Raw genomic sequence first — 25281 nt, forward strand, 5'->3', positions numbered from 1 at the left:
TGGGGAGAGTGCCAGAGGGCCTTCCCCAGGTAGTTAGGTTAGGGTAAGGAGCAGGTAAGCTCGGAGGCAACTGCAGTGGTGGAGGTGTGCAGGTGGGTAGACCCACTGGGAGAGGTACACGTCGCAGCCCAGAAATTGTACGAGGGCCCCGGGAGATGAATCGGGGGAGTGAGACCCCAAATTGAAGAGCACCACAGTTTGGCCAATGGGAATTGGTTTTTAGAACCCATAGTGTAAGAGGGCCAATGGTTTGGCCGGAGAAAGCCCCCGGGTAGTGTAAAGTTGTTAAAGTCATTTAGGAGATAGTTAGGATTGATGAACCTGTCGCACCATACGCAGCCACTTACCTGTGGTGATGATGATGACTCCACACCTGTGTTTTCTTTGTTTTGTGCAGGAAATGAGATTGCTGTGAGGATTTGTGAGACGCATCACGACGTGGATGAGACATTGGGGTGATTCCATCTCTCCCTCCCTAGGAGGGACTGATGATGAATTGGTAATGGCAAATTATGATGTTGAGTTGGAGATGGCAAATTTTGATGAGAGTTGAAAATGGCAAATTTGATTGGTTAGGAGGGAGAGAAGACGAATTTGGTTTATGGGAGGAACGGGGAAGACAGTAGGGATGTTTGTTGATTTGTAAAGTAGATGTTTATGGGTAGTGTTGTGTTGTGTGGATACAGTAAGGGGTAAGGGAGGGGCCATGTAGGTTACCTGGTGGGGGGGGGGGCGTACGATAGGAACGTACCTGTCTCACCTGGTTCCCATGTGCCCCCAGTGTGCATCACCTTACATTGCGTGCACTTTTGCGCCCTTACCACCTTACTCACTTGTTTCTTCTTTTGTCTCCCACCTCCGAGGATCTGGCTTTGGGGTAGAGAGAGAGGAGAGAGAGGTGCTGGCTGCGCAGTTGTGGGCCTGCACTTTCGCTGTTGGCTGCCTGGATCGATACACCATATGGACCGCAATGTTTGTGGCCACCCACAATGGACCGCAGCTCTTTTGCGGCCAAGCACCACCCGTGGAAGGACCTATGGGTCAACGTGGCACCTATGCCATAAAGGTGAACCACTGTTAATTAACACCACCAAGTGCACCACAAGAAGAGCAAGAGACACCTGCAGGGTTAGGGGTTGTCGAATTTATTTTTATTCCAATGAACAATGGTGACTGCACCGATTGGTGGTGGGGTGGTGCTTTTGATGCTGGGAAAGGGTGCTCTGCACGTTATTAAAGGCCGTCGGCCACAGAGCACTCGTGGGTTGGTGTATCGATGCTGGCAAGCGCGCTCTCTCTATGCATAACATCTGCATGTGTTCCTCCAAAGACAGGTCCTGGATCGTAGTGTAGATATCAGCGTAATCTTGTAAATAATGCTCCCTACCGGCTGTATGTGTAGTTTGAGAATTCTTTCCGGATTCGGTTATCCTGTGGGTGTGTTTCTGTGAGGAGAAGGGTGCAACGTCGCAGGGGGACATATTTACTCATTTGTGAATATCTGTAAAACTGTCGCACTCAGGGTAGAGTTAATAGTAGAGGGAACTACATTGCGTGCCACACTAAAGTAGGTAAAAATTTATCGGGTCGGGACGCCCCGAGGGTAGAGAAGGGTGCAATGTTGCGAATATGGAATTTGGCCTCCATATCCGCTTGTAAATATTCCCCTATTTTCTCCAATACTCCCCAACTTTCCCCGATCCCCCATTCCCTAGTCCCATTGCATGTAAATAACAATCAGTAGAGCCGACCTTCCCCTTATTCCCCCATTAAATGTCGTGCCCAGGTCCACCGCACCACAGGTAGACAACTTTCGGACATCTTCCTAGTTATTCTTATTCTATGTCAGTTAAGGCCTCGTCTCCATTAATTATGACTCTTCGTTGCACCAGAATGTGATTATATGGCATCAGTAGTGAGTTTAGGACCTTTCCCATACCTCCTCCCATCTTCTTCCCCAAACAACAACAATAACAACAACTACAACAACAATTACAACAACAACAGAAGAGATGGCGGCGGAGCGGGGGAGGATGCGTCCTCACACCGGCTCGATTAGCTCCAGACCATGCGCTCCACGGGGTTACCCCGAAGGGGCTGGCTGTCAGCTCCTCGTCAGGGGCGGAGCCAGTAACCCCCCCCCGCACGCACCCAATGAGAAGCAACGTGCCGATTCCACGAGGCGGAGCTAACGAGCCGAGGGCGTGTCACTCCCCGCCGGATATACGCGGCCCCGCGCCGGATGTGACGTCAGATGCGCCTCAGCTTGGAGACTGGAGAGAGAAGCCACCGCCACCCCCAGCGCGACGATACCTCCCCGCATCTCTGGACCGGACCGAGTCGATTCTGCCTTGAGCCAAGAGTGCACCTTGAGCCATCGCGACCTGCCTTTCCTTTTCATCAACCCCCGTGTGAGTCAGCATTTTGTCCCGTGTGTCTGTCGTCTGTCCGGGGTTAATATAAGAGTGTGTCTAAGTGCCTGTCTTCCTGTAATATACCTCTAGCCCCTGTAATCTAACCTTTCCGTACGAATATAATTGAGAATCGAAACATTGGTGTCGTATTGTGTTATTGTAATCCAGCCGGGTGTCTTCTTTTTCTTATTGAGCCAGCATCGCGCGACTAGTCAACGTTCGGGCACAATCGGGTAACTTGTGCAGACGTGGTCATACCATAAAACCGCTCGGTAAATAACATCCAAGCCACGTCTGTAACAATATATATATACTTGCTTTCCTGTCTGTTGTGCACAATTGTTGCTCCGCTACCTCAATTTCAATTTAATCTCGGTCATCCAGGAGTTTCGGTCTTGGAAGGAAAAATAATATCATTTTTCTTGCGGATGGTTCTCATAAGCACTCAAAATCGAAGGACAAGTGAAACGGACTCAATATTACTCAATTGCGCTCAGTAAGATTAAATTGAATCCTTTAGCAACCCAAAATCTTTCCACAATACACATTGAAAAGTAAAAACAAGCTGCATTGCTGACCTTTCTTCTCCTGTGGTATCCAATGTAGATGGTAAAAACAAGAGTAGCCGAGACAAGAAGCACCACCAAGAAGTGGCTACTCCCACCGACATCATCATTTGGCGAGTCTTCCTGCTTGGCATCCTTTTTTTGATCTGGCTGATTTTCAAGCTGTGGATCTTTACCATGTTCCCCGGCAGGGTGGGCGTCCCCGCTGGTTCCCGTGGCCAGGTGGGCGTCCCCGCTGGTTCCCGTGGCCAGGTGGGCACCCCCGCTGGTTCCCGTGGCCAGGTGGGCACCCCCGCTGGTTCCCGTGGCCAGGTGGGCACCCCCGCTGGTTCCCGTGGCCAGGTGGGTGTCGACGCCAGTTTTGGTTCCTCCCACATCGGCTACCGTGGTCGGATTGCCCTTCCCGCTGGATTTCGTGATTTTATCAACCGCGGAGGTTGTCCCCGTCATTTCCTTGGCCTCAGTAGGCACTGCTGTACCAATGACTGTTCTCTCATCTTGTCGCGTCGAAGGTTTCTCAGTAGTTTCTTTTTTGTCATCGCCCATCGGCATCACACGTGCTGTGGGCAGGGACAGAGAAACATTTTACAGCTTCTTTCAAACAAAACGTTAAAAAAAATTACATTATTTTAGAGCACATTACATTTTGTCATCTATCTATCTATAATTCCAGCAATCTCTGTGTGTCTGTGTGTCTGTGTGTCTGTGTGTCTGTGTGTCTGTGTGTCTGTGTGTCTGTCTGTGACCGCTGTTTCTCGACAACCACGGGTCCGATATACTTGAAACTTGCCAGGTATATTGCTGGGGACCCGAGGATGTGCCTTTTCAAGGTTTTAAATTAATCGGACAAGTACTTACCGAGCTATGTCCAAAAAACGCTTCAACCAATCAGAGAGCAGCGAGCTATCACGTGTGCCGAACGTGGCGATCAGACTCTGCCTCGGACGGCACATTTGACAGCGTATTCATTTATTTCACGTTGGAAAACTATGTTGCCGTTAAACTATGTTTTAAAACGAATTCAAACTGCGATTAAATTAAAACGATTCATCGTAACTGCGATTTGCGAACTTCCGGACAGTGACGACTTCACTTCCGGCAGCCAATCACAGAACGCTTTGTTGCGTAGGCGTGGCCGATGTGAGACGAGCGGAGCTGAGCGCGTTACGAGCTGACCGCCATTACGGTACGTAATTCGATTTCTTATGCGCATTATTTCTCCCAATTCAGTCAGAGCGAAGGGCGGAAGCGAAGAGCGTTGTTTTTTTTGTTTACGGGCGTACGGGCGGGGTAGAGCGTACGGGTAGCGTTTTTTTTTTTTTTTTGGCAAGGAACGGGCACCCACGTACGGGCAATGCCCTAGTCTATCTATAATTCCACTAATCTCTGTGTGTATGTTTGTTTGTACGTTTGTTTGTTTGTTTGTATGTCTGTGACCGCTGTTTCTCGACAACTACCGGTCCGATATACTTGAAACTTGCCAGGTATATTGCTGGGGACCCGAGGATGTGCCTTTTCAAGGTTTCATATTAATCGGACAATTACTTACCGAGCTATGTCCAAAAAACGATTCAACCAATCAGAGAGCAGCGAGCTATCGCGTGTGCCGAACGTGGCGGACACACTCTGCCTCGGATGGCACATTTGAGAGCGTATTCATTTATTTCACGTTTGCAAACTATGTTGCCGTTAAACTATGTTTTAAAACTAATAAAAACTAATTTGCGATTCATCGTAACTGCGATATACGACCTTCCGGACAGTGAGGACTGCACTTCCGGCATCCAATCACAGAACGCGTTATTGCGTAGGCGTGGCCGATGTGAGAGCGAGCTGATGCTGAGCCCAGCGCGTGCGCCATTACGGTACGTAATTCGATTTCTTCCGGAGAAAATAATAATTTCTCGATTTCTTATGCGCATTATTTCTCCCAATTCAGTCAGAGCGAAGGGCGGAAGCGAAGAGCGTTGTTTTTTTTGTTTACGGGCGTACGGGCGGGGTAGAGCGTACGGGTAGCGTTTTTTTTTTTTTTTTGGCACATTTGAGAGCGTATTCATTTATTTCACGTTGGCAAACTATGTTGCCGCTATGTTGGCGTTAAACTATGTTTTAAAACTATGGCGATTTCTTTACCAAACTCCGCTAGCCGTTAGCTTTGGACCAAACCATTTCATGTAAATAGAGGGGGGGGATTGTCACCGTACTCGCAAGCCGTTAGCTTTGGACCAAACCATTGCATGTAAATAGAGGGGGGGGGGATATACTTTTAGATATATATATAGTAGTAATAGTACGGGCATGCCCTAGTAAATTTCAATGCACTTATCAGGCATATCCATAGTCTTTATTGGAGGCATAGCAAATGTATGTCAGGCATTGCAAACACGTAACCATAAGTGACAACTGACAGTTACAACTGGCAGGTGTCATGGTGTGAAGACCCTTTCAGCCACCCCCTCCAGCTTTTGTGCAAGATTGTCGTACGATGGAAAAAGGTTCCCAAATGTGAATCTTTGGCTATAATTACAGCACGTGCGATGAAGAAGAAGAAGAAGAGGAAGAAGAAGAAGAAGAAAAGGAAGAAGGAGAAGAATCTCCACATAAAGGTTTCGATGAAGGAATGATTAAAAGGACCGACAGAGGCAATTACAGCACAATATATCGGCAATTGTGTGTGGAAGAGCATGAGACTGTGAACCGTGGGTGAATGTCACTCCCGAAAGTGGGAATGTTATCCCCGAAGTGGGAATGTTATCCCCGAAGTGGGAACGTCACCCCCGAAGTGGGAACGTCACCCCCGAAGTGGGAACGGCACCCCCGAAGTGGGAACGGCACCCCCGAAGTGGGAACGGCACCCCCGAAGTGGGAACGGCACCCCCGAAGTGGGAACGGCACCCCCGAAGTGGGAACGGCACCCCCGAAGTGGGAACGGCACCCCCGAAGTGGGAACGGCACCCCCGAAGTGGGAACGGCACCCCCGAAGTGGGAACGGCACCCCCGAAGTGGGGACGGCACCCCCGAAGTGGGGACGGCACCCCCGAAGTGGGGACGGCACCCCCAACGTGGGGACGGCACCCCCAACGTGGGGACGGCACCCCCAACGTGGGGACGGCACCCCCAAAGTGGGGACGGCACCCCCAAAGTGGGGACGACACCCCCAAAGTGGGGACGACACCCCCAAAGTGGGGACGACACCCCCAAAGTGGGGACGACACCCCCAACGTGGGGACGACACCCCCAACGTGGGGACGACACCCCCAACGTGGGGACGACACCCCCAACGTGGGGACGACACCCCCAACGTGGGGACGACACCCCCAACGTGGGGACGACACCCCCAACGTGGGGACGACACCCCCAACGTGGGGACGACACCCCCAACGTGGGGACGACACCCCCAACGTGGGGACGACACCCCCAACGTGGGGACGACACCCCCAACGTGGGGACGACACCCCCAACGTGGGAACGTCACCCCCAAAGTGGGAACGTCACCCCCAAAGTGGGAACGTCACCCCCAAAGTGGGAACGTCACCCCCAAAGTGGGAACGTCACCCCCAAAGTGGGAACGTCACCCCCAAAGTGGGAACGTCGCCCCCAAAGTGGGAACGTCGCCCCCAAAGTGGGAACGTCGCCCCCAAAGTGGGAACGTCGCCCCCAAAGTGGGAACGTCGCCCCCAAAGTGGGAACGTCGCCCCCAAAGTGGGAACGTCGCCCCCAAAGTGGGAACGTCGCCCCCAAAGTGGGAACGTCGCCCCCAAAGCGGGAACGCCGCCCCCAAAGCGGGAACGTCGCCCCCAAAAGCGGGAACGTCGCCCCCAAAGCGGGAACGCCGCCCCCAAAGCGGGAACGCCGCCCCCAAAGCGGGAACGCCGCCCCCAAAGCGGGAACGTCGCCCCCAAAAGCGGGAACGCCGCCCCCAAAGCGGGAACGCCGCCCCCAAAGCGGGAACGCCGCCCCCAAAGCGGGAACGCCGCCCCCAAAGCGGGAACGCCGCCCCCAAAGCGGGAACGCCACCCCCAAAGCGGGAACGCCGCTCCCAAAGCGGGAACGCCGCTCCCAAAGCGGGAATGCCGCTCCCAAAGCGGGAATGCCACTCCCAAAGTGGGAATGCCACTCCCAAAGTGGGAATGCCACTCCCAAAATGTTTGATTCCTTTTTAGATAAACATAAAGCTCGTACACCTAGGCTACAATCAACACCTGGGTTTTTGGCAGATACTTTGATCCGCTGGCATTGGTTCTCCCCTCAAATCTGATGGATATGACTGATGAGAAATTAAATTCTGAGGGTGAATATCACTGAGTGTCAGTTTGTTATCTTGCCAAAACGAAGTTTTTGCAAGATGTATCAGTCAGCTTGTATGTTTGTTACTTGCCGGAAAAAATTTTCCGGCAAGTATGTTGATCTGTTCGTTTGTCTGTTTGTTACTTGCCGGAAAATTTTTTCCAGCAAGTTTGTTGATCTGTTCGTTTGTCTGTTTGTCTGTCTGTTTGTCTGTCTGTTTGTCTGTTTGTCTGTTTGTCTGTCTGTCTGTCTGTCTGTCTGTCTGTCTGTCTGTTTGCAGCACTGCGTCTACACCGTTGCACGTAGAATCGCCAAACTTTGCACACTTATTGGTCTTGCCCTGGAATAGACTGTGCCCAATTGATGACGTCATCGGTGACGTGGTTCGGCCGCCATCTTGGAAAAACCGAAAAACTTTGCACCTCTATATCTCCGAAAGTACTGAACAGAAAAAATTGAGACATGGCTCATTGTAAAGAACTCTCCATGGGGAATAAAATGTTAATGATGACGTCATATGTCACGTGGTCGGCCGCCATCTTGGAAAAACGGCAAAACTTTGCACCACGAAATCTCCAAAAGTGCTGAACAGAAAAAATTGAGACATGGCTCATTGTAAAGAACTCTCCATGGGGAATAAAATATGTTAATGATGATGTCATATGTCACGTGGTCGGCCGCCATCTTGGAAAAACGGCAAAACTTTGCACCACTATATCTCCAAAAGTGCTGAACAGAAAAAATTGAGACATGGCTCATTGTAAAGAACTCTCCATGGGGAATAAAATATGTTAATGATGATATCATCGGTCACGTGGTTCGGCCGCCATATTTGTTCTAAATGGCCGATAAAAAGTACATTCCGGCAAGCCCTCGGTCTCTGACCGATTTTTCATTACTTGCCGGAAAATTTTTTCCAGCAAGTATGTTGATCTGTTCGTTTGTCTGTTTGTTACTTGCCGGAAAAGATTCCGGCAAGTATGTTGATCTGTTCGTTACTTGCCGGAAAAGATTCCGGCAAGTATGTTGATCTGTTCGTTTGTTTGTCTGTCTGTCTGTCTGTCTGCAGCACTGCGTCTACACCGTTGCACGTAGAATCGCCAAACTTTGCACACATATTGGTCTTGCCCTGGAATAGACTGTGCCCAATTGATGACGTCATCGGTGACGTGGTTCGGCCGCCATCTTGGAAAAACCGAAAAACTTTGCACCTCTATATCTCCGAAAGTACTGAACAGAAAAAATTGAGACATGGCTCGTTGTAAAGAACTCTCCATGGGGAATAAAATACGTAAATGATGACGTCATCAGTCACGTGGTTCTGGCGCCATCTTGGAAAAACCGAAAAACGTTGCGCCACTATATCTCCAAAAGTGCTGAACAGAAAAAATTGAGACTTGGCTCATTGTAAAGAACTCTCCATGGGGAATAAAATATGTTAATGATGACGTCATATGTCACGTGGTCGGCCGCCATCTTGGAAAAACGGCAAAAATTTTCACCACTATAACTCCAAAAGTGCTGAACAGAAAAAATTGAGACATGGCTCATTGTAAAGAACTCTCCATGGGGAATAAAATATGTTAATGATGACGTCATCAGTCACGTGGTCGGCCGCCATCTTGGAAAAACCGAAAAACTCTGCACCTCCACATCTCCAAAAGTCCTGAACAGAAAAAATTGAGGTATGGCTCATTGTAAAGAACTCTCCATGGGGAATAAAATATGTTAATGATGACGTCATGTATCACATAGTTCGGCCGCCATATTTGTTCTAAATGGCCGATAAAAAAGTACATTCCGGCAAGTCCTCGGTCTCTGACCGATTTTTCATTACTTGCCGGAAAAGATTCTGGCAAGTATGTTGATCTGTTCGTTTGTTACTTGCCGGAAAAGATTCCGGCAAGTATGTTGATCTGTTCGTTTGTTACTTGCCGGAAAATTTTTTCCGGCAAGTATGTTGATCTGTTTGTTTGTTACTTGCCGGAAAAATTTCCGGCAAGTATGTTGATCTGTTCGTTTGTTTGTCTGTTTGTCTGTTTGTCTGTTTGTCTGTCTGTCTGTCTGTCTGTCTGTCTGTCTGTTTGCAGCACTGCGTCTACACCGTTGCACGTAGAATCGCCAAACTTTGCACACATATTGGTCTTTCCCTGGAATAGACTGTGCCCAATTGATGACGTCATCGGTGACGTGGTTCGGCCGCCATCTTGGAAAAACCGAAAAACTTTGCACCTCTATATCTCCGAAAGTACTGAACAGAAAAAATTGAGACATGGCTCATTGTAAAGAACTCTCCATGGCGAATAAAATATGTTAATGATGACGTCATCAGTCACGTGGTCGGCCACCATCTTGGAAAAACAGCAAAACTTTGCACCACTATATCTCCAAAAGTGCTGAACAGAAAAAATTGAGACATGGCTCATTGCAAAGAACTCTCCATGGGGAATAAAATATGTTAATGCTGACGTCATCAGTCACGTGGTCGGCCGCCATCTTGGAAAAACGGCAAAACTTTGCACCACTATATTTCCAAAAGTGCTGAACAGAAAAGATTGAGACATGGCTCATTGTAAAGAACTCTCCATGGGGAATAAAATATGTTAATGATGACGTCATCAGTCACGTGGTCGGCCACCATCTTGGAAAAACAGCAAAGCTTTGCACCACTATATCTCCAAAAGTGCTGAACAGAAAAAATTGAGACATGGCTCATTGCAAATAACTCTCCATGGGGAATAAAATATGTTAATGATGACGTCATCAGTCACGTGGTCGGCCGCCATCTTGGAAAAACGGCAAAACTTTGCACCACTATATCTCCAAAAGTGCTGAACAGAAAAAATTGAGACATGGCTCATTGCAAATAACTCTCCATGGGGAATAAAATATGTTAATGATGACGTCATCAGTCACGTGGTCGGCCGCCATCTTGGAAAAACGGCAAAACTTTGCACCACTATATTTCCAAAAGTGCTGAACAGAAAAAATTGAGACATGGCTCATTGTAAAGAACTCTCCATGGGGAATAAAATATGTTAATGATGACGTCATCGGTCACGTGGTTCAGCCGCCATATTTGTCCTAAATGGCCGATAAAAAAGTACATTCCGGCAAGTCCTCGGTCTCTGACCGATTTTTCATCTGTTTGTCTGTCTGTTTGTCTGTCTGTCTGTTTGCAGCACTGCGTCTACACCGTTGCACGGAGAATCGCCAAACTTTGCAAACATATTGGTCTTGCCCTGGAATAGACTGTGCCCAATTGATGACGTCATCGGTGACGGTGTTCGGCCGCCATCTTGGAAAAACCGAAAAACTTTGCACCTCTATATCTCCGAAAGTACTGTACAGATAAAATTGAGACATGGCTCATTGTAAAGAACTCTCCATGGGGAATAAAATATGTTAATGATGACGTCATATGTCACGTGGTCGGCCGCCATCTTGGAAAAACGGCAAAAATTTGCACCACTATATCTCCAAAAGTGCTGAACAGAAAAAATTGAGACATGGCTCATTGTAAAGAACTCTCCATGGGGAATAAAATATGTTAATGATGACGTCATCAGTCACGTGGTCGGCCGCCATCTTGGAAAAACCGAAAAACTTAGCACCTCCATATCTCCAAAAGTGCTGAACAGAAAAAATTGAGACATGACTCATTGTAAAGAACTCCCCATGGGGAATAAAATATGTTAATGATGACGTCATCAGTCACGTGGTCGGCTGCCATCTTGGAAAAACGGCAAAACTTTGCACCACTAAATCTCCAAAAGTGCTGAACAGAAAAAATTGAGATATGGCTCATTGTAAAGAACTCTCCATGGGGAATAAAATATGTTAATGATGACGTCATATGTCACGTGGTCGGCCGCCATCTTGGAAAAACGGCAAAAATTTGCACCACTATATCTCCAAAAGTGCTGAACAGAAAAAATTGAGACATGGCTCATTGTAAAGAACTCTCCATGGGGAATAAAATATGTTAATGATGACGTCATCAGTCACGTGGTCGGCCGCCATCTTGGAAAAACCGAAAAACTTAGCACCTCCATATCTCCAAAAGTGCTGAACAGAAAAAATTGAGACATGACTCATTGTAAAGAACTCCCCATGGGGAATAAAATATGTTAATGATGACGTCATCAGTCACGTGGTCGGCTGCCATCTTGGAAAAACGGCAAAACTTTGCACCACTAAATCTCCAAAAGTGCTGAACAGAAAAAATTGAGACATGGCTCAATGTAAAGAACTCCATGGGGAATAAAATATGTTAATGATGATGTCATATGTCACGTGGTCGGCCGCCATCTTGGAAAAACGGCAAAACTTTGCACCACTATATCTCCAAAAGTGCTGAACAGAAAATATTGAGACATGGCTCATTGTAAAGAACTCTCCATGGGGAATAAAATATGTTAATGATGACGTCATCAGTCACGTGGTCGGCCGCCATCTTGGAAAAACGGCAAAACTTTGCACCACTATATCTCCAAAAGTGCTGAATAGAAAAAATTGAGACATGGCTCATTGCAAAGAACTCTCCATGGGGAATAAAATATGTTAATGATGACGTCATCGGTCACGTGGTTCGGCCGCCATCTTGGAAAAAACGAAAAACTTTGCACCTCCATATCCCCGAAAGTGCTGAATAGAAAAAATTGAGACATGGCTCATTGTAAAGAACTCTCCATGGGGAATCAAATATGTTCATCATGACGTCATTGGTCACGTGGTTCGGCTGCCATATTTGTCCTAAATGGCCAATAAAAAAGTACATTCCGGCAAGTCCTCGGTCGCTGACCGATTTTTCATTTGTCTGTCTGTTTGTTACTTGCCGGAAAAATTTTCCGGCAAGTATGTTGATCTGTTCGTTTGTTACTTGCCGGAAAATTTTTTCCGGCAAGTATGTTGATCTGTTCGTTTGTTTGTCTGTCTGTTTGTCTGTTTGTCTCTCTGTTTGTCTGTCTGTTTGTCTGTCTGTTTGCAGCACTGCGTCTACACCGTTGCACGGAAAATCGCCAAACTTTGCACACATATTCGTCTTGCCCTGGAATAGACTGTGCCCAATATATGACGTCATCGGTCACGTGTTTCGGCGGCCATCTTGGAAAAACCGAAATAATTTGCACCGCTATATCTCCGAAAGTACTGAACAGAAAAAATTGAGACATGGCTCATTGTGAAGAACTCTCCATGGGGAATAAAATGTGTTAATGATGACGTCATCAGTCACGTGGTTCGGTCGCCATCTTGGAAAAACGGCAAAACGTTGTGCCACTGTATCTCCAAAAGTGCTGAACAGAAAAAATTGAGACATGGCTCATTGTAAAGAACTCTCCATGGGGAATAAAATATGTTAATGATGACGTCATATGTCACGTGGTCGGCCGCCATCTTGGAAAAACGGCAAAACTTTGCACCACCATATCTCCAAAAGTGCTGAACAGAAAAAATTGAGACATGGCTCATTGTAAAGAACTCTCCATGGGGAATAAAATATGTAAATGCTGACGTCATCAGTCACGTGGTCGGCCGCCATCTTGGAAAAACGGCAAAACTTTGCACCACGAAATCTCCAAAAGTGCTGAACAGAAAAAATTGAGACATGGCTCATTGTAAAGAACTCTCCATGGGGAATAAAATATGTTAATGCTGATGTCATATGTCACGTGGTCGGCCGCCATCTTGGAAAAACGGCAAAACTTTGCACCACTATATCTCCAAAAGTGCTGAACAGAAAAAATTTAGACATGGCTCATTGTAAAGAACTCTCCATGGGGAATAAAATTTGTTAATGATGACGTCATGTGTCACGTGGTTCGGCCGCCATCTTGGAAAAACCGAAAAACTTAGCACCTCTATGTGTCCAAAAGTGCTGAATAGAAAAAATTGAGACATGCCTCATTGTAAAGAACTCTCCATGGGGAATGAAATATGTTGATGATGACGTCATCGGTCACGTGGTTCGGCCGCCATCTTGGAAAAACTGAAAAACCTTGCACCTCCATATCTCCAAAGGTGCTAAATAGAAAAAATTGAGACGTGGCTCATTGGAAAGAACTCTCCATGGGGAATGAAATATGTTGATGATGACGTCATCGGTCACGTGGTTCGGCCGTCATATTTGTCCTAAGTGGCCGATAAAAAAGTAAATTCCGGCAAGTCCTCGGTCTCTGACCGATTTTTCATCTGTCTGTTTGTCTGTTTGTTACTTGCCGGAAAAGATTCCGGCAAGTATGTTGATCTGTTCGTTTGTTTGTCTGTCTGTTTGTTACTTGCCGGAAAATTTTTTCCGGCAAGTATGTTGATCTGTTCGTTACTTGCCGGAAAAGATTCCGGCAAGTATGTTGATCTGTTCGTTTGTTACTTGCCGGAAAAGATTCCGGCAAGTATGTTGATCTGTTCGTTTGTTTGTCTGTTTGTCTGTTTGTCTGTTTGTCTGTTTGCAGCACTACGTCTACACCGTTGCACGTAGAATCGCCAAACTTGGCACACATATTGGTCTTGCCCTCTAAGATACTGTGCCCAAACGATGACGTCATCAGTCACGTGGTTCGGCCTCCATCTTGGAAAAACCGAAAAATTTTGCACCTCGATATCTCAAAGTGCTGAACAGAAAAAATTGAGCCATGGCTCATTGTAAAGAACTCTCCATTGGGAATAAAACATGTTAATGATGACGTCATAGGTCACGTGGTTCGGCCGCCATCTTGGAAAAACGGCAAAATTTTGCACCACTATATCTCCAAAAGTGCTGAACAGAAAAAATTGAGACATGGCTCATTGTAAAGAACTCTCCATGGGGAATAAAATATGTTAATGATGACGTCATCAGTCACGTAGTTCGGTCGCCATCTTGGAAAACCCGAAAAACTTTGCACCACTATATCTCCAAAAGTGCTGAATAGAAAAAATTGAGACATGGCTCATTGTAAAGAACTCTCCATGGGGAATAAAATATGTTAATGATGATGTCATCGGTCAGGTGGTTCGGCCGCCATCTTGGAAAAACCGAAAAACTTTGCACCTCCGTATCTCAAAAAGTGCAGAATGGAAAAAATTGAGACATGGCTCATTGTAAAGAACTCTCCATGGGGAATAAAATTTGTTAATGATGACGTCATCGGTCACGTGGTTTAGCCGCCATCTTGGAAAAACCTAGCACCTCCATATCTCCGAAAGTGCTGAACAGAAAAAATTGAGACATGGCTCATTGTAAAGAACTCTCCATGGGGAATAAAATTTGTTAATGATGACGTCATCGGTCACGTGGTTTAGCCGCCATCTTGGAAAAACCTAGCACCTCCATATCTCCGAAAGTGCTGAATAGAAAAAATTGAGACATGACTCATTGTAAAGAACTCTCCATGGGGAATAATATATGTTAATGATGACGTCATCGGTCACATGGTTCGGCCACCATATTTGTCCTAAATGGCCGATAAAAAAGTACATTCCGGCAAGTCCTCGGTCTCTGACCGATTTTTCATTTGTCTGTTTGTCTGTTTGTCTGTTTGTCTGTTTGTCTGTTTGCAGCACTACGTCTACACCGTTGCACGTAGAATCACCAAACTTTGCACACGTATTTGTCTTGCCCTCTAATATACTGTGCCCAAATGATGACGTCATCGGTCACGTGGTTCGGCCGCCATCTTGGAAAAACCGAAAAATTTTGCACCTCCATATCTCCAAAAGTCCTGAACAGAAAAAATTGAGACATGGCTCATTGTAAAGAACTCTCCATGGGGAATAAAATCTGTTAATGATGACGTCATCAGTCACGTGGTCGGCCGCCATCTTGGAAAAACGGCAAAACTTTGCACCATGATATCTCCAAAAGTGCTGAACAGAAAAAATTGAGACATGGCTCATTGTAAAGAACGCTCCATGGGGAATAAAATATGTTAATGATGACGTCATATGTCACGTGGTCGGCCGCCATCTTGGAAAAACGGCAAAAATTTGCACCACTATATCTCCAAAAGTGCTGAACAGAAAAAATTGAGACATTGCTCATTGTAAAGAACTCTCCATGGGGAATAAAATATGTTAATGATGACGTCATATGTCACGTGGTTCGGCCGCCATCTTGGAAAAACCGAAAAATTTTGCACCTCCATTTCTCTGAAAGTGCTGAATAGAAAAAATTGAGACATGGCTCATTGTAAAGAACTCTCCATGGGGAATAAAATATGTTAATGATGATGCCATCGGTCACGTGGTTCGGCCGCCATCTTGGAAAAACGGGAAAACTTTGCACCACTATATCTCCAAAAGTGCAGAATGGAAAAAATTGAGACATGGCTCATTGTAAAGAACTCTCCATGGGGAATAAAATATGTTAATGATGACGTCATCGGTCACGTGGTTCGGCCGCCATATTTGTCCTAAATGGCCGATAAAAAAGTACATTCCGGCAAGTCCTCGGTCTCTGACCGATTTTTCATTACTTGCCGGAAAAGATTCCGGCAAGTATGTTGATCTGTTCGTTACTTGCCGGAAAAATTTTCCGGCAAGTATGTTGATCTGTTCGTTTGTTTGTCTGTCTGTCTGTCTGTCTGTCTGTCTGTCTGTTTGTCTGTTTGCAGCACTACGTCTACACCGTTGCACGTAGAATCGCCAAACTTGGCACACATATTGGTCTTGCCCTCTAATATACTGTGCCCAAATGATGACGTCATCGGTGACGTGGTTCGGCCGCCATCTTGGAAAAACCGAAAAACTTTACACCTCCATATCTCCGAAAGTGCTGAACAGAAAAAATTGAGAGATGGCTCATTGTAAATAACTCTCCATGGGGAATAAAATATGTTACTGATGAAGTCATCAGTCACGTGGTTCGGCCGCCATCTTGGAAAAACCGAAAAACTTTGCACCTCCATATCTCCGAAAGTGCTGAACAGAAAAAATTGAGACATGGCTCATTGTAAAAAACTCTCCATGGGGAATAAAATATGTTAATGATGACGTCATCAGTCACGTGGTCGGCCGCCATCTTGGAAAAACGGCAAAACTTTGCACCACGATATCTCCAAAAGTGCTGAACAGAAAAAATTGAGACATGGCTCATTGTAAAGAACTCTCCATGGCGAATAAAATATGTTAATGATGACGTCATATGTCACGTGGTCGGCCGCCATCTTGGAAAAACCGAAAAACTTTGCACCTCCATATCTCCGGAAGTGCTGAACAGAAAAAATTGAGACATGGCTCATTGGTAAGAACTCTCCATGGGGAATAAAATATGTTAATGATGACGTCATATGTCACGTGGTCGGCCGCCATCTTGGAAAAACCGAAAAACTTTGCACCTCCATATCTCCGAAAGTGCTGAATAGAAAAAATTGAGACATGGCTCATTGTAAAGAACTCTCCATGGGGAATAAAATATGTTAATGATGATATCATCGGTCACGTGGTTCGGCCGCCATATTTGTTCTAAATGGCCGATAAAAAGTACATTCCGGCAAGTCCTCGGTCGCTGACCGATTTTTACTTGCCGGAAAAATTTTCCGGCAAGTATGTTGATCTGTTCGTTACTTGCCGGAAAAATTTTCCGGCAAGTATGTTGATCTGTTCGTTTGTTACTTGCCGGAAAAGATTCCGGCAAGTATGTTGATCTGTTCGTTTGTTACTTGCCGGAAAAATTTTCCGGCAAGTATGTTGATCTGTTCGTTTGTTTGTCTGTCTGTCTGTCTGTCTGTCTGTCTGTTTGTCTGTCTGTTTGCAGCACTGCGTCTACACCGTTGCACGGAGAATCGCCAAACTTTGCACACATATTGGTCTTGCCCTGGAATAGACTGTGCCCAATTGATGACGTCATCGGTGACGTGGTTCGGCCGCCATCTTGGAAAAACCGAAAAACTTTGCACTTCTATATCTCCGAAAGTACTGAACAGAAAAAATTGAGACATGGCTCATTGTAAAGAACTCTCCATGGGGAATAAAATATGTTAATGATGACATCATCAGTCACGTGGTCGGCCGCCATCTTGGAAAAACGGCAAAACTTTGCACCACGAAATCTCCAAAAGTGCTGAACAGAAAAAATTGAGACATGGCTCATTGTAAAGAACTCTCCATGGGGAATAGAAGATGTTAATGATGACGTCATCAGTCACGTGGTCGGCCGCCATCTTGGAAAAACGGCAAAACTTTGCACCTCCATATCTCTGAAAGTACTGAATAGAAAAAATTGAGACATGGCTCATTGTAAAGAACTCTCCATGGGGAATAAAATATGTGAATGATGACGTCATCAGTCACGTGGTCGGCCGCCATCTTGGAAAAACGGCAAAACTTTGCACCACGATATCTCCAAAAGTGCTGAACAGAAAAAATTGAGACATGGCTCATTGGAAAGAACTCTCCATGGGGAATAAAATATGTTAATGATGACATCATATGTCACGTGGTTCGGCCGCCATCTTGGAACAACCGAAAAATTTTGCACCTCCATATCTCTGAAAGTGCTGAATAGAAAAAATTGAGACATGGCTCATTGTAAAGAACTCTCCATGGGGAATAAAATATGTTAATGATGACATCATAGGTCACGTGGTTCGGCCGCCATCTTGGAAAAACCGAAAAACGTAGCACCTCCATATCTCCAAAAGTGCTGAATAGAAAAAATGAGACATGGCTCATTGGAAAGAACTCTCCATGGGGAATAATATATGTATGTTAATGATGACGTCATCGGTCACGTGGTTCGGCCGCCATATTTGTCCAAAATGGCCGACAAAAAAGTACATTCCGGCAAGTCCTCGGTCTCTGACCGATTTTTCATTTGTTTGTCTGTCTGTTTGTCTGTTTGCAGCACTACGTCTACACCGTTGCACGTAGAATCACCAAACTTTGCACACGTATTTGTCTTGCCCTCTAATATACTGTGCCCAAATGATGACGTCATCGGTCACGTGGTTCGGCCGCCATCTTGGAAAAACCGAAAAATTTTGCACCTCGATATCAAAGTGCTGAACAGAAAAAATTGAGACATGGCTCATTGTAAAGAACTCTCCATGGGGAATAAAATATGTTAATGATGACGTCATCGGTCACGTGGTTCGGCCGCCATCTTGGAAAAACCGAAAATTTTTGCACCTCCATATCTCCGAAAGTCCTGAACAGAAAAAATTGAGACATGGCTCATTGTAAAGAACTCTCCATGGGGAATAAAATATGTTAATGATGACGTCATCAGTCACGTGGTCGGCCGCCATCTTGGAAAAACCGAAAATTTTTGCACCTCCATATCTCCGAAAGTCCTGAACAGAAAAAATTGAGACATGGCTCATTGTAAAGAACTCTCCATGGGGAATAAAATATGTTAATGATGACGTCATCAGTCACGTGGTCGGCCGCCATCTTGGAAAAACCGAAAATTTTTGCACCTCCATATCTCCGAAAGTCCTGAACAGAAAAAATTGAGACATGGCTCATTGTAAAGAACTCTCCACGGGGAATAAAATATGTTAATGATGACGTCATCAGTCACGTGGTCGGCCGCCATCTTGGAAAAACGGCAAAACTTTGCACCACGATATCTCCAAAAGTGCTGAACAGAAAAAATTGAGACATGGCTCATTGTAAAGAACGCTCCATGGGGAATAAAATATGTTAATGATGACGTCATCAGTCACGTGGTCGGCCGCCATCTTGGAAAAACGGCAAAACTTTGCACCACGATATCTCCAAAAGTGCTGAACAGAAAAAATTGAGACATGGCTCATTGTAAAGAACGCTTCATGGGGAATAAAATATGTTAATGACGTCATATGTCACGTGGTTCGGCCGCCATCTTGGAAAAACCGAAAATTTTTGCACCTCCACATCTCTGAAAGTGCTGAATAGAAAAAATTGAGACATGGCTCATTGTAAAGAACTCTCCATGCGGAATAAAACATGTTAATGATGACGTCATCGGTCACGTGGTCCGGCCGCCATCTTGGAAAAACCGAAAAACTTTGCACCTCCAGTGCTGAATAGAAAAAATGAGACATGGCTCATTGGAAAGAACTCTCCATGGGGAATAAAATATGTTAATAATGACGTCATCGGTCACGTGGTTCGGCCGCCATCTTGGAAAAACCAAAAAACTTAGCACCTCGATATATCTCCGGAAGTGCTGAATAGAAAAAATTGAGACGTGGCTCATTGTAAAGAACTCTCCATGGGGAATAAAATATGTTAATGATGATGTCATCGGTCACACGGTTCGGCCGCCATATTTGTCCTAAATGGCCGACAAAAAAGTAAATTCCGGCAAGTCCTCGGTCTCTGACCGATTTTTCATCTGTTTGTCTGTCTGTCTGTCTGTTTGTCTGTCTGTTTGCAGCACTGCGTCTACACCGTTGCACGGAGAATCGCCAAACTTTGCACACATATTGGTCTTGCCCTGGAATAGACTGTGCCCAATTGATGACGTCATCGGTGACGTGGTTCGGCCGCCATCTTGGAAAAACCGAAAAACTTTGCACCTCTATATCTCCGAAAGTACTGTACAGAAAAAATTGAGACATGGCTCATTGTAAAGAACTCTCCATGGGGAATAAAATATGTAAATGATGACGTCATCAGTCACGTGGTTCGGGCGCCATCTTGGAAAAACGGCAAAACGTTGCGCCACTATATCTCCAAAAGTGCTGAACAGAAAAAATTGAGACATGGCTCATTGTAAAGAACTCTCCATGGGGAATAAAATATGTTAATGATGACGTCATATGTCACGTGGTCGGCCGCCATCTTGGGAAAACGGCAAAAATTTGCACCACTATATCTCCAAAAGTGCTGAACAGAAAAAATTGAGACATGGCTCATTGTAAAGAACTCTCCATGGGGAATAAAATATGTTAATGATGACGTCATCAGTCACGTAGTCGGCCGCCATCTTGGAAAAACCGAAAAACTTAGCACCTCCATATCTCCGAAAGTGCTGAATAGAAAAAATTGAGACATGGCTCATTGTAAAGAACTCTCCATGGGGAATAAAATATGTTAATGATGATGTCATCGGTCACGTGGTTCGGCCGCCATCTTGGAAAAACCGAAAAACTCTGCACCTCCACATCTCCAAAAGTCCTGAATAGAAAAAATTGAGACATGGCTCATTGTAAAGAACTCTCCATGGGGAATAAAATATGTTAATGATGACGTCATCGGTCACGTGGTTCGGCCGCCATATTTGTCCTAAATGGCCGATAAAAAAGTACATTCCGGCAAGTCCTCGGTCTCTGACCGATTTTTCATTACTTGCCGGAAAAGATTCCGGCAAGTATGTTGATCTGTTCGTTTGTTTGTCTGTCTGTTTGTCTGTTTGCAGCACTACGTCTACACCGTTGCACGTAGAATCACCAAACTTTGCACACGTATTTGTCTTGCCCTCTAATATACTGTGCCCAAATGATGACGTCATCGGTCACGTGGTTCGGCCGCCATCTTGGAAAAACCGAAAAATTTTGCACCTCGATATCAAAGTGCTGAACAGAAAAAATTGAGACATGGCTCATTGTAAAGAACTCTCCATGGGGAATAAAATATGTTAATGATGACGTCATCGGTCACGTGGTTCGGCCGCCATCTTGGAAAAACCGAAAATTTTTGCACCTCCATATCTCCGAAAGTCCTGAACAGAAAAAATTGAGACATGGCTCATTGTAAAGAACTCTCCATGGGGAATAAAATATGTTAATGATGACGTCATCAGTCACGTGGTCGGCCGCCATCTTGGAAAAACCGAAAATTTTTGCACCTCCATATCTCCGAAAGTCCTGAACAGAAAAAATTGAGACATGGCTCATTGTAAAGAACTCTCCATGGGGAATAAAATATGTTAATGATGACGTCATCAGTCACGTGGTCGGCCGCCATCTTGGAAAAACCGAAAATTTTTGCACCTCCATATCTCCGAAAGTCCTGAACAGAAAAAATTGAGACATGGCTCATTGTAAAGAACTCTCCACGGGGAATAAAATATGTTAATGATGACGTCATCAGTCACGTGGTCGGCCGCCATCTTGGAAAAACGGCAAAACTTTGCACCACGATATCTCCAAAAGTGCTGAACAGAAAAAATTGAGACATGGCTCATTGTAAAGAACGCTCCATGGGGAATAAAATATGTTAATGATGACGTCATCAGTCACGTGGTCGGCCGCCATCTTGGAAAAACGGCAAAACTTTGCACCACGATATCTCCAAAAGTGCTGAACAGAAAAAATTGAGACATGGCTCATTGTAAAGAACGCTTCATGGGGAATAAAATATGTTAATGACGTCATATGTCACGTGGTTCGGCCGCCATCTTGGAAAAACCGAAAATTTTTGCACCTCCACATCTCTGAAAGTGCTGAATAGAAAAAATTGAGACATGGCTCATTGTAAAGAACTCTCCATGCGGAATAAAACATGTTAATGATGACGTCATCGGTCACGTGGTCCGGCCGCCATCTTGGAAAAACCGAAAAACTTTGCACCTCCAGTGCTGAATAGAAAAAATGAGACATGGCTCATTGGAAAGAACTCTCCATGGGGAATAAAATATGTTAATAATGACGTCATCGGTCACGTGGTTCGGCCGCCATCTTGGAAAAACCAAAAAACTTAGCACCTCGATATATCTCCGGAAGTGCTGAATAGAAAAAATTGAGACGTGGCTCATTGTAAAGAACTCTCCATGGGGAATAAAATATGTTAATGATGATGTCATCGGTCACATGGTTCGGCCGCCATATTTGTCCTAAATGGCCGACAAAAAAGTAAATTCCGGCAAGTCCTCGGTCTCTGACCGATTTTTCATCTGTTTGTTACTTGCCGGAAAAGATTCCGGCAAGTATGTTGATCTGTTCGTTTGTTTGTCTGTCTGTTTGTCTGTCTGTCTGTTTGCAGCACTGCGTCTACACCGTTGCACGTAGAATCGCCAAACTTTGCACACTTATTGGTCTTGCCCTGGAATAGACTGTGCCCAATTGATGACGTCATCGGTGACGTGGTTCGGCCGCCATCTTGGAAAAACCGAAAAATTTTGCACCTCCATTTCTCCGAAAGTCCTGAACAGAAAAAATTGAGACATGGCTCATTGTAAAGAACTCTCCATGGGGAATAAAATATGTTAACGATGACGTCATCAGTCACGTGGTTCGGCCGCCATCTTGGAAAAACCGAAATTTTTTGCACCTCCATTTCTCCGAAAGTCCTGAACAGAAAAAATTGAGACATGGCTCATTGTAAAGAACTCTCCATGGGGAATAAAATATGTTAATGATGACGTCATCAGTCACGTGGTCGGCCGCCATCTTGGAAAAACGGTAAAACTTTGCACCACGATATCTCCAAAAGTGCTGAACAGAAAAAATTGAGACATGGCTCATTGTAAAGAACGCTCCATGGGGAATAAAATATGTTAATGATGACGTCATATGTCACGTGGTCGGCCGCCATCTTGGAAAAACGGCAAAACTTTGCACCACTATATCTCCAAAAGTGCTGAACAGAAAAAATTGAGACATTGCTCATTGTAAAGAACTCTCCATGGGGAATAAAATATGTTAATGATGACGTCATATGTCACGTGGTTCGGCCGCCATCTTGGAAAAACCGAAAAATTTTGCACCTCCATTTCTCTGAAAGTGCTGAATAGAAAAAATTGAGACATGGCTCATTGTAAAGAACTCTCCATGGGGAATAAAATATGTTAATGATGATGCCATCGGTCACGTGGTTCGGCCGCCATCTTGGAAAAACGGGAAAACTTTGCACCACTATATCTCCAAAAGTGCAGAATGGAAAAAATTGCGACATGGCTCATTGAAAAGAACTCTCCATGGGGAATAAAATATGTTAATGATGACGTCATCGGTCACGTGGTTCGGCCGCCATCTTGGAAAAACGGCAAAACTTTGCACCACAAAATCTCCAAAAGTGCTGAACAGAAAAAATTGAGACATGGCTCATTGTAAAGAACTCTCCATGGGGAATAAAATATGTTAATGATGATGTCACATGTCACGTGGTCGGCCGCCATCTTGGAAAAACGGCAAAACTTTGCACCACTATATCTCCAAAAGTGCTGAACAGAAAAAATTGAGACATGGCTCATTGTAAAGAACTCTCCATGGGGAATAAAATATGTTAATGATGACGTCATATGTCACGTGGTTCGGCCGCCATCTTGGAAAAAAATTGCACCTCCATATCTCTGAAAGTGCTGAATAGAAATAATTGAGACATGGCTCATTGAAAAGAACTCTCCATGGGGAATAAAATAAGTTAATGATGACGTCATCTATCACGTGTTTCGGCCGCCATATTTGTCCTAAATGGCCGATAAAAAAGTACATTCCGGCAAGTCCTCGGTCTCTGACCGATTTTTCATCTGTCTGTCTGTTTGTCTGTTTGCAGCACTACGTCTACACCGTTGCACGTAGAATCGCCAAACTTAGCACACGTATTTGTCTTGCGCTGGAAGAGACTGTGCCCAATTGATGACGTCATCAGTCACGTGGTTCGGCCGCCATCTTGGAAAAACCGAAAAATTTTGCACCTCCATATCTCTGAAGGTGCTGAATATAAAAAATTGAGACATGGCTCATTGTAAAGAACTCTCCATGGGGAAAAAAAAAATGTTAATGATTATGTCATAGGTGCCTCCATTATGATGTCATAATTCGACAAGTACAAAACTTCATCAATCAAGATGAAATTTATTGAGCATAATGTAGGAATAAATTAGTTTAGAAAACAAATGAAATAATGATGTCATCGGTCACGTGGTTTGGCCGCCATCTTGGAAAAACCGAAAAACTTGATCCAAAATGGCCGATAAAAAAGTACATTCCGGCAAGTCCTCGGTCTCTGACCGATTTTTCATTTGTCTGTTTGTCTGTTTGTCTGTCTGTTTGTCTGTTTGCAGCACTGCATCTACACCGTTGCACGGAGAATCGCCAAACTTTGCACACATAATGGTCTTGCCCTCTAATATATTGTGCCCCAATGATGACGTCATCGGTGACGTGGTTCGGCCGCCATCTTGGAAAAACCGAATAAATTTGCACCTCTATATCTCCGAAAGTACTGAACAGAAAAAATTGAGACATGGCTCATTGTAAAGAACTCTCCATGGGGAATAAAATATGTAAATGATGACGTCATCAGTCACGTGGTTCGGTCGCCATCTTGGAAAAACGGCAAATCGTTGCGCCACTATATCTCCAAAAGTGCTGAACAGAAAAAATTGAGACATGGCTCATTGGAAAGAACTCTCCATGGGGAATAAAATATGTTAATGATGACGTCATATGTCACGTGGTCGGCCGCCATCTTGGAAAAACGGCAAAACTTTGCACCACTATATCTCCAAAAGTGCTGAACAGAAATAATTGAGACATGGCTCATTGTAAAGAACTCTCCATGGGGAATAAAATATGTTAATGATGACGTCATCAGTCACGTGGTCGGCCGCCATCTTGGAAAAACGGCAAAACTTTGCACCACAAAATCTCCAAAAGTGCTGAACAGAAAAAATTGAGACATGGCTCATTGTAAAGAACTCTCCATGGGGAATAAAATATGTTAATGATGACGCCATCGGTCACGTGGTTCGGCCGCCATCTTGGAAAAATGGGAAAACTTTGCACCACTATATCTCCAAAAGTGCAGAATGGAAAAAATTGAGACATGGCTCATTGTAAAGAACTCTCAATGGGGAATAAAATATGTTAATGATGACGTCATATGTCACGTGGTTCGGCCGCCATCTTGGAAAAACCGAAAAATTGTGCACCTCCATATCTCTGAAAGTGCTGAATAGAAAAAATTGAGACATGGCTCATTGTAAAGAACTCTCCATGGGGAATAAAATATGTTAATAATGACATCATAGGTCACGTGGTTCGGCCGCCATATTTGTCCTAAATGGCCGATAAAAAAGTACATTCCGGCAAGTCCTCGGTCTCTGACCGATTTTTCATCTGTCTGTTTGTCTGTTTGCAGCACTGCGTCTACACCGTTGCACG

At 44.9% G+C, this 25281-nt stretch overlaps 1 protein-coding gene across 2 annotated transcripts in view; it reads right to left on the reverse strand.

The window, feature by feature from the left end:
- LOC137421360 (uncharacterized) overlaps window positions 1-25281 on the reverse strand; it is a 56222-nt gene that overhangs the window by 6238 nt on the left and 24703 nt on the right. Inside the window, exons 2-3 of one of the 2 annotated variants that reach the window (XM_078771505.1) lie at window positions 3263-3540; window positions 2993-3232 (exon numbers count right to left, since the gene is read on the reverse strand). In XM_078771505.1, coding sequence (XP_078627631.1) covers window positions 2993-3232; window positions 3263-3540 — 518 coding nt within the window. Of the gene's footprint in view, window positions 1-2992; window positions 3541-25281 lie in introns of both variants that reach the window. The other variant, XM_068107344.2, reaches the window with a different exon arrangement.

Source organism: Myxine glutinosa, chromosome 2, assembly GCF_964187855.1.
Source record: "Myxine glutinosa chromosome 2, kmMyxGlut1.1, whole genome shotgun sequence".
NCBI classification, from domain to species: domain Eukaryota; kingdom Metazoa; phylum Chordata; class Myxini; order Myxiniformes; family Myxinidae; genus Myxine; species Myxine glutinosa.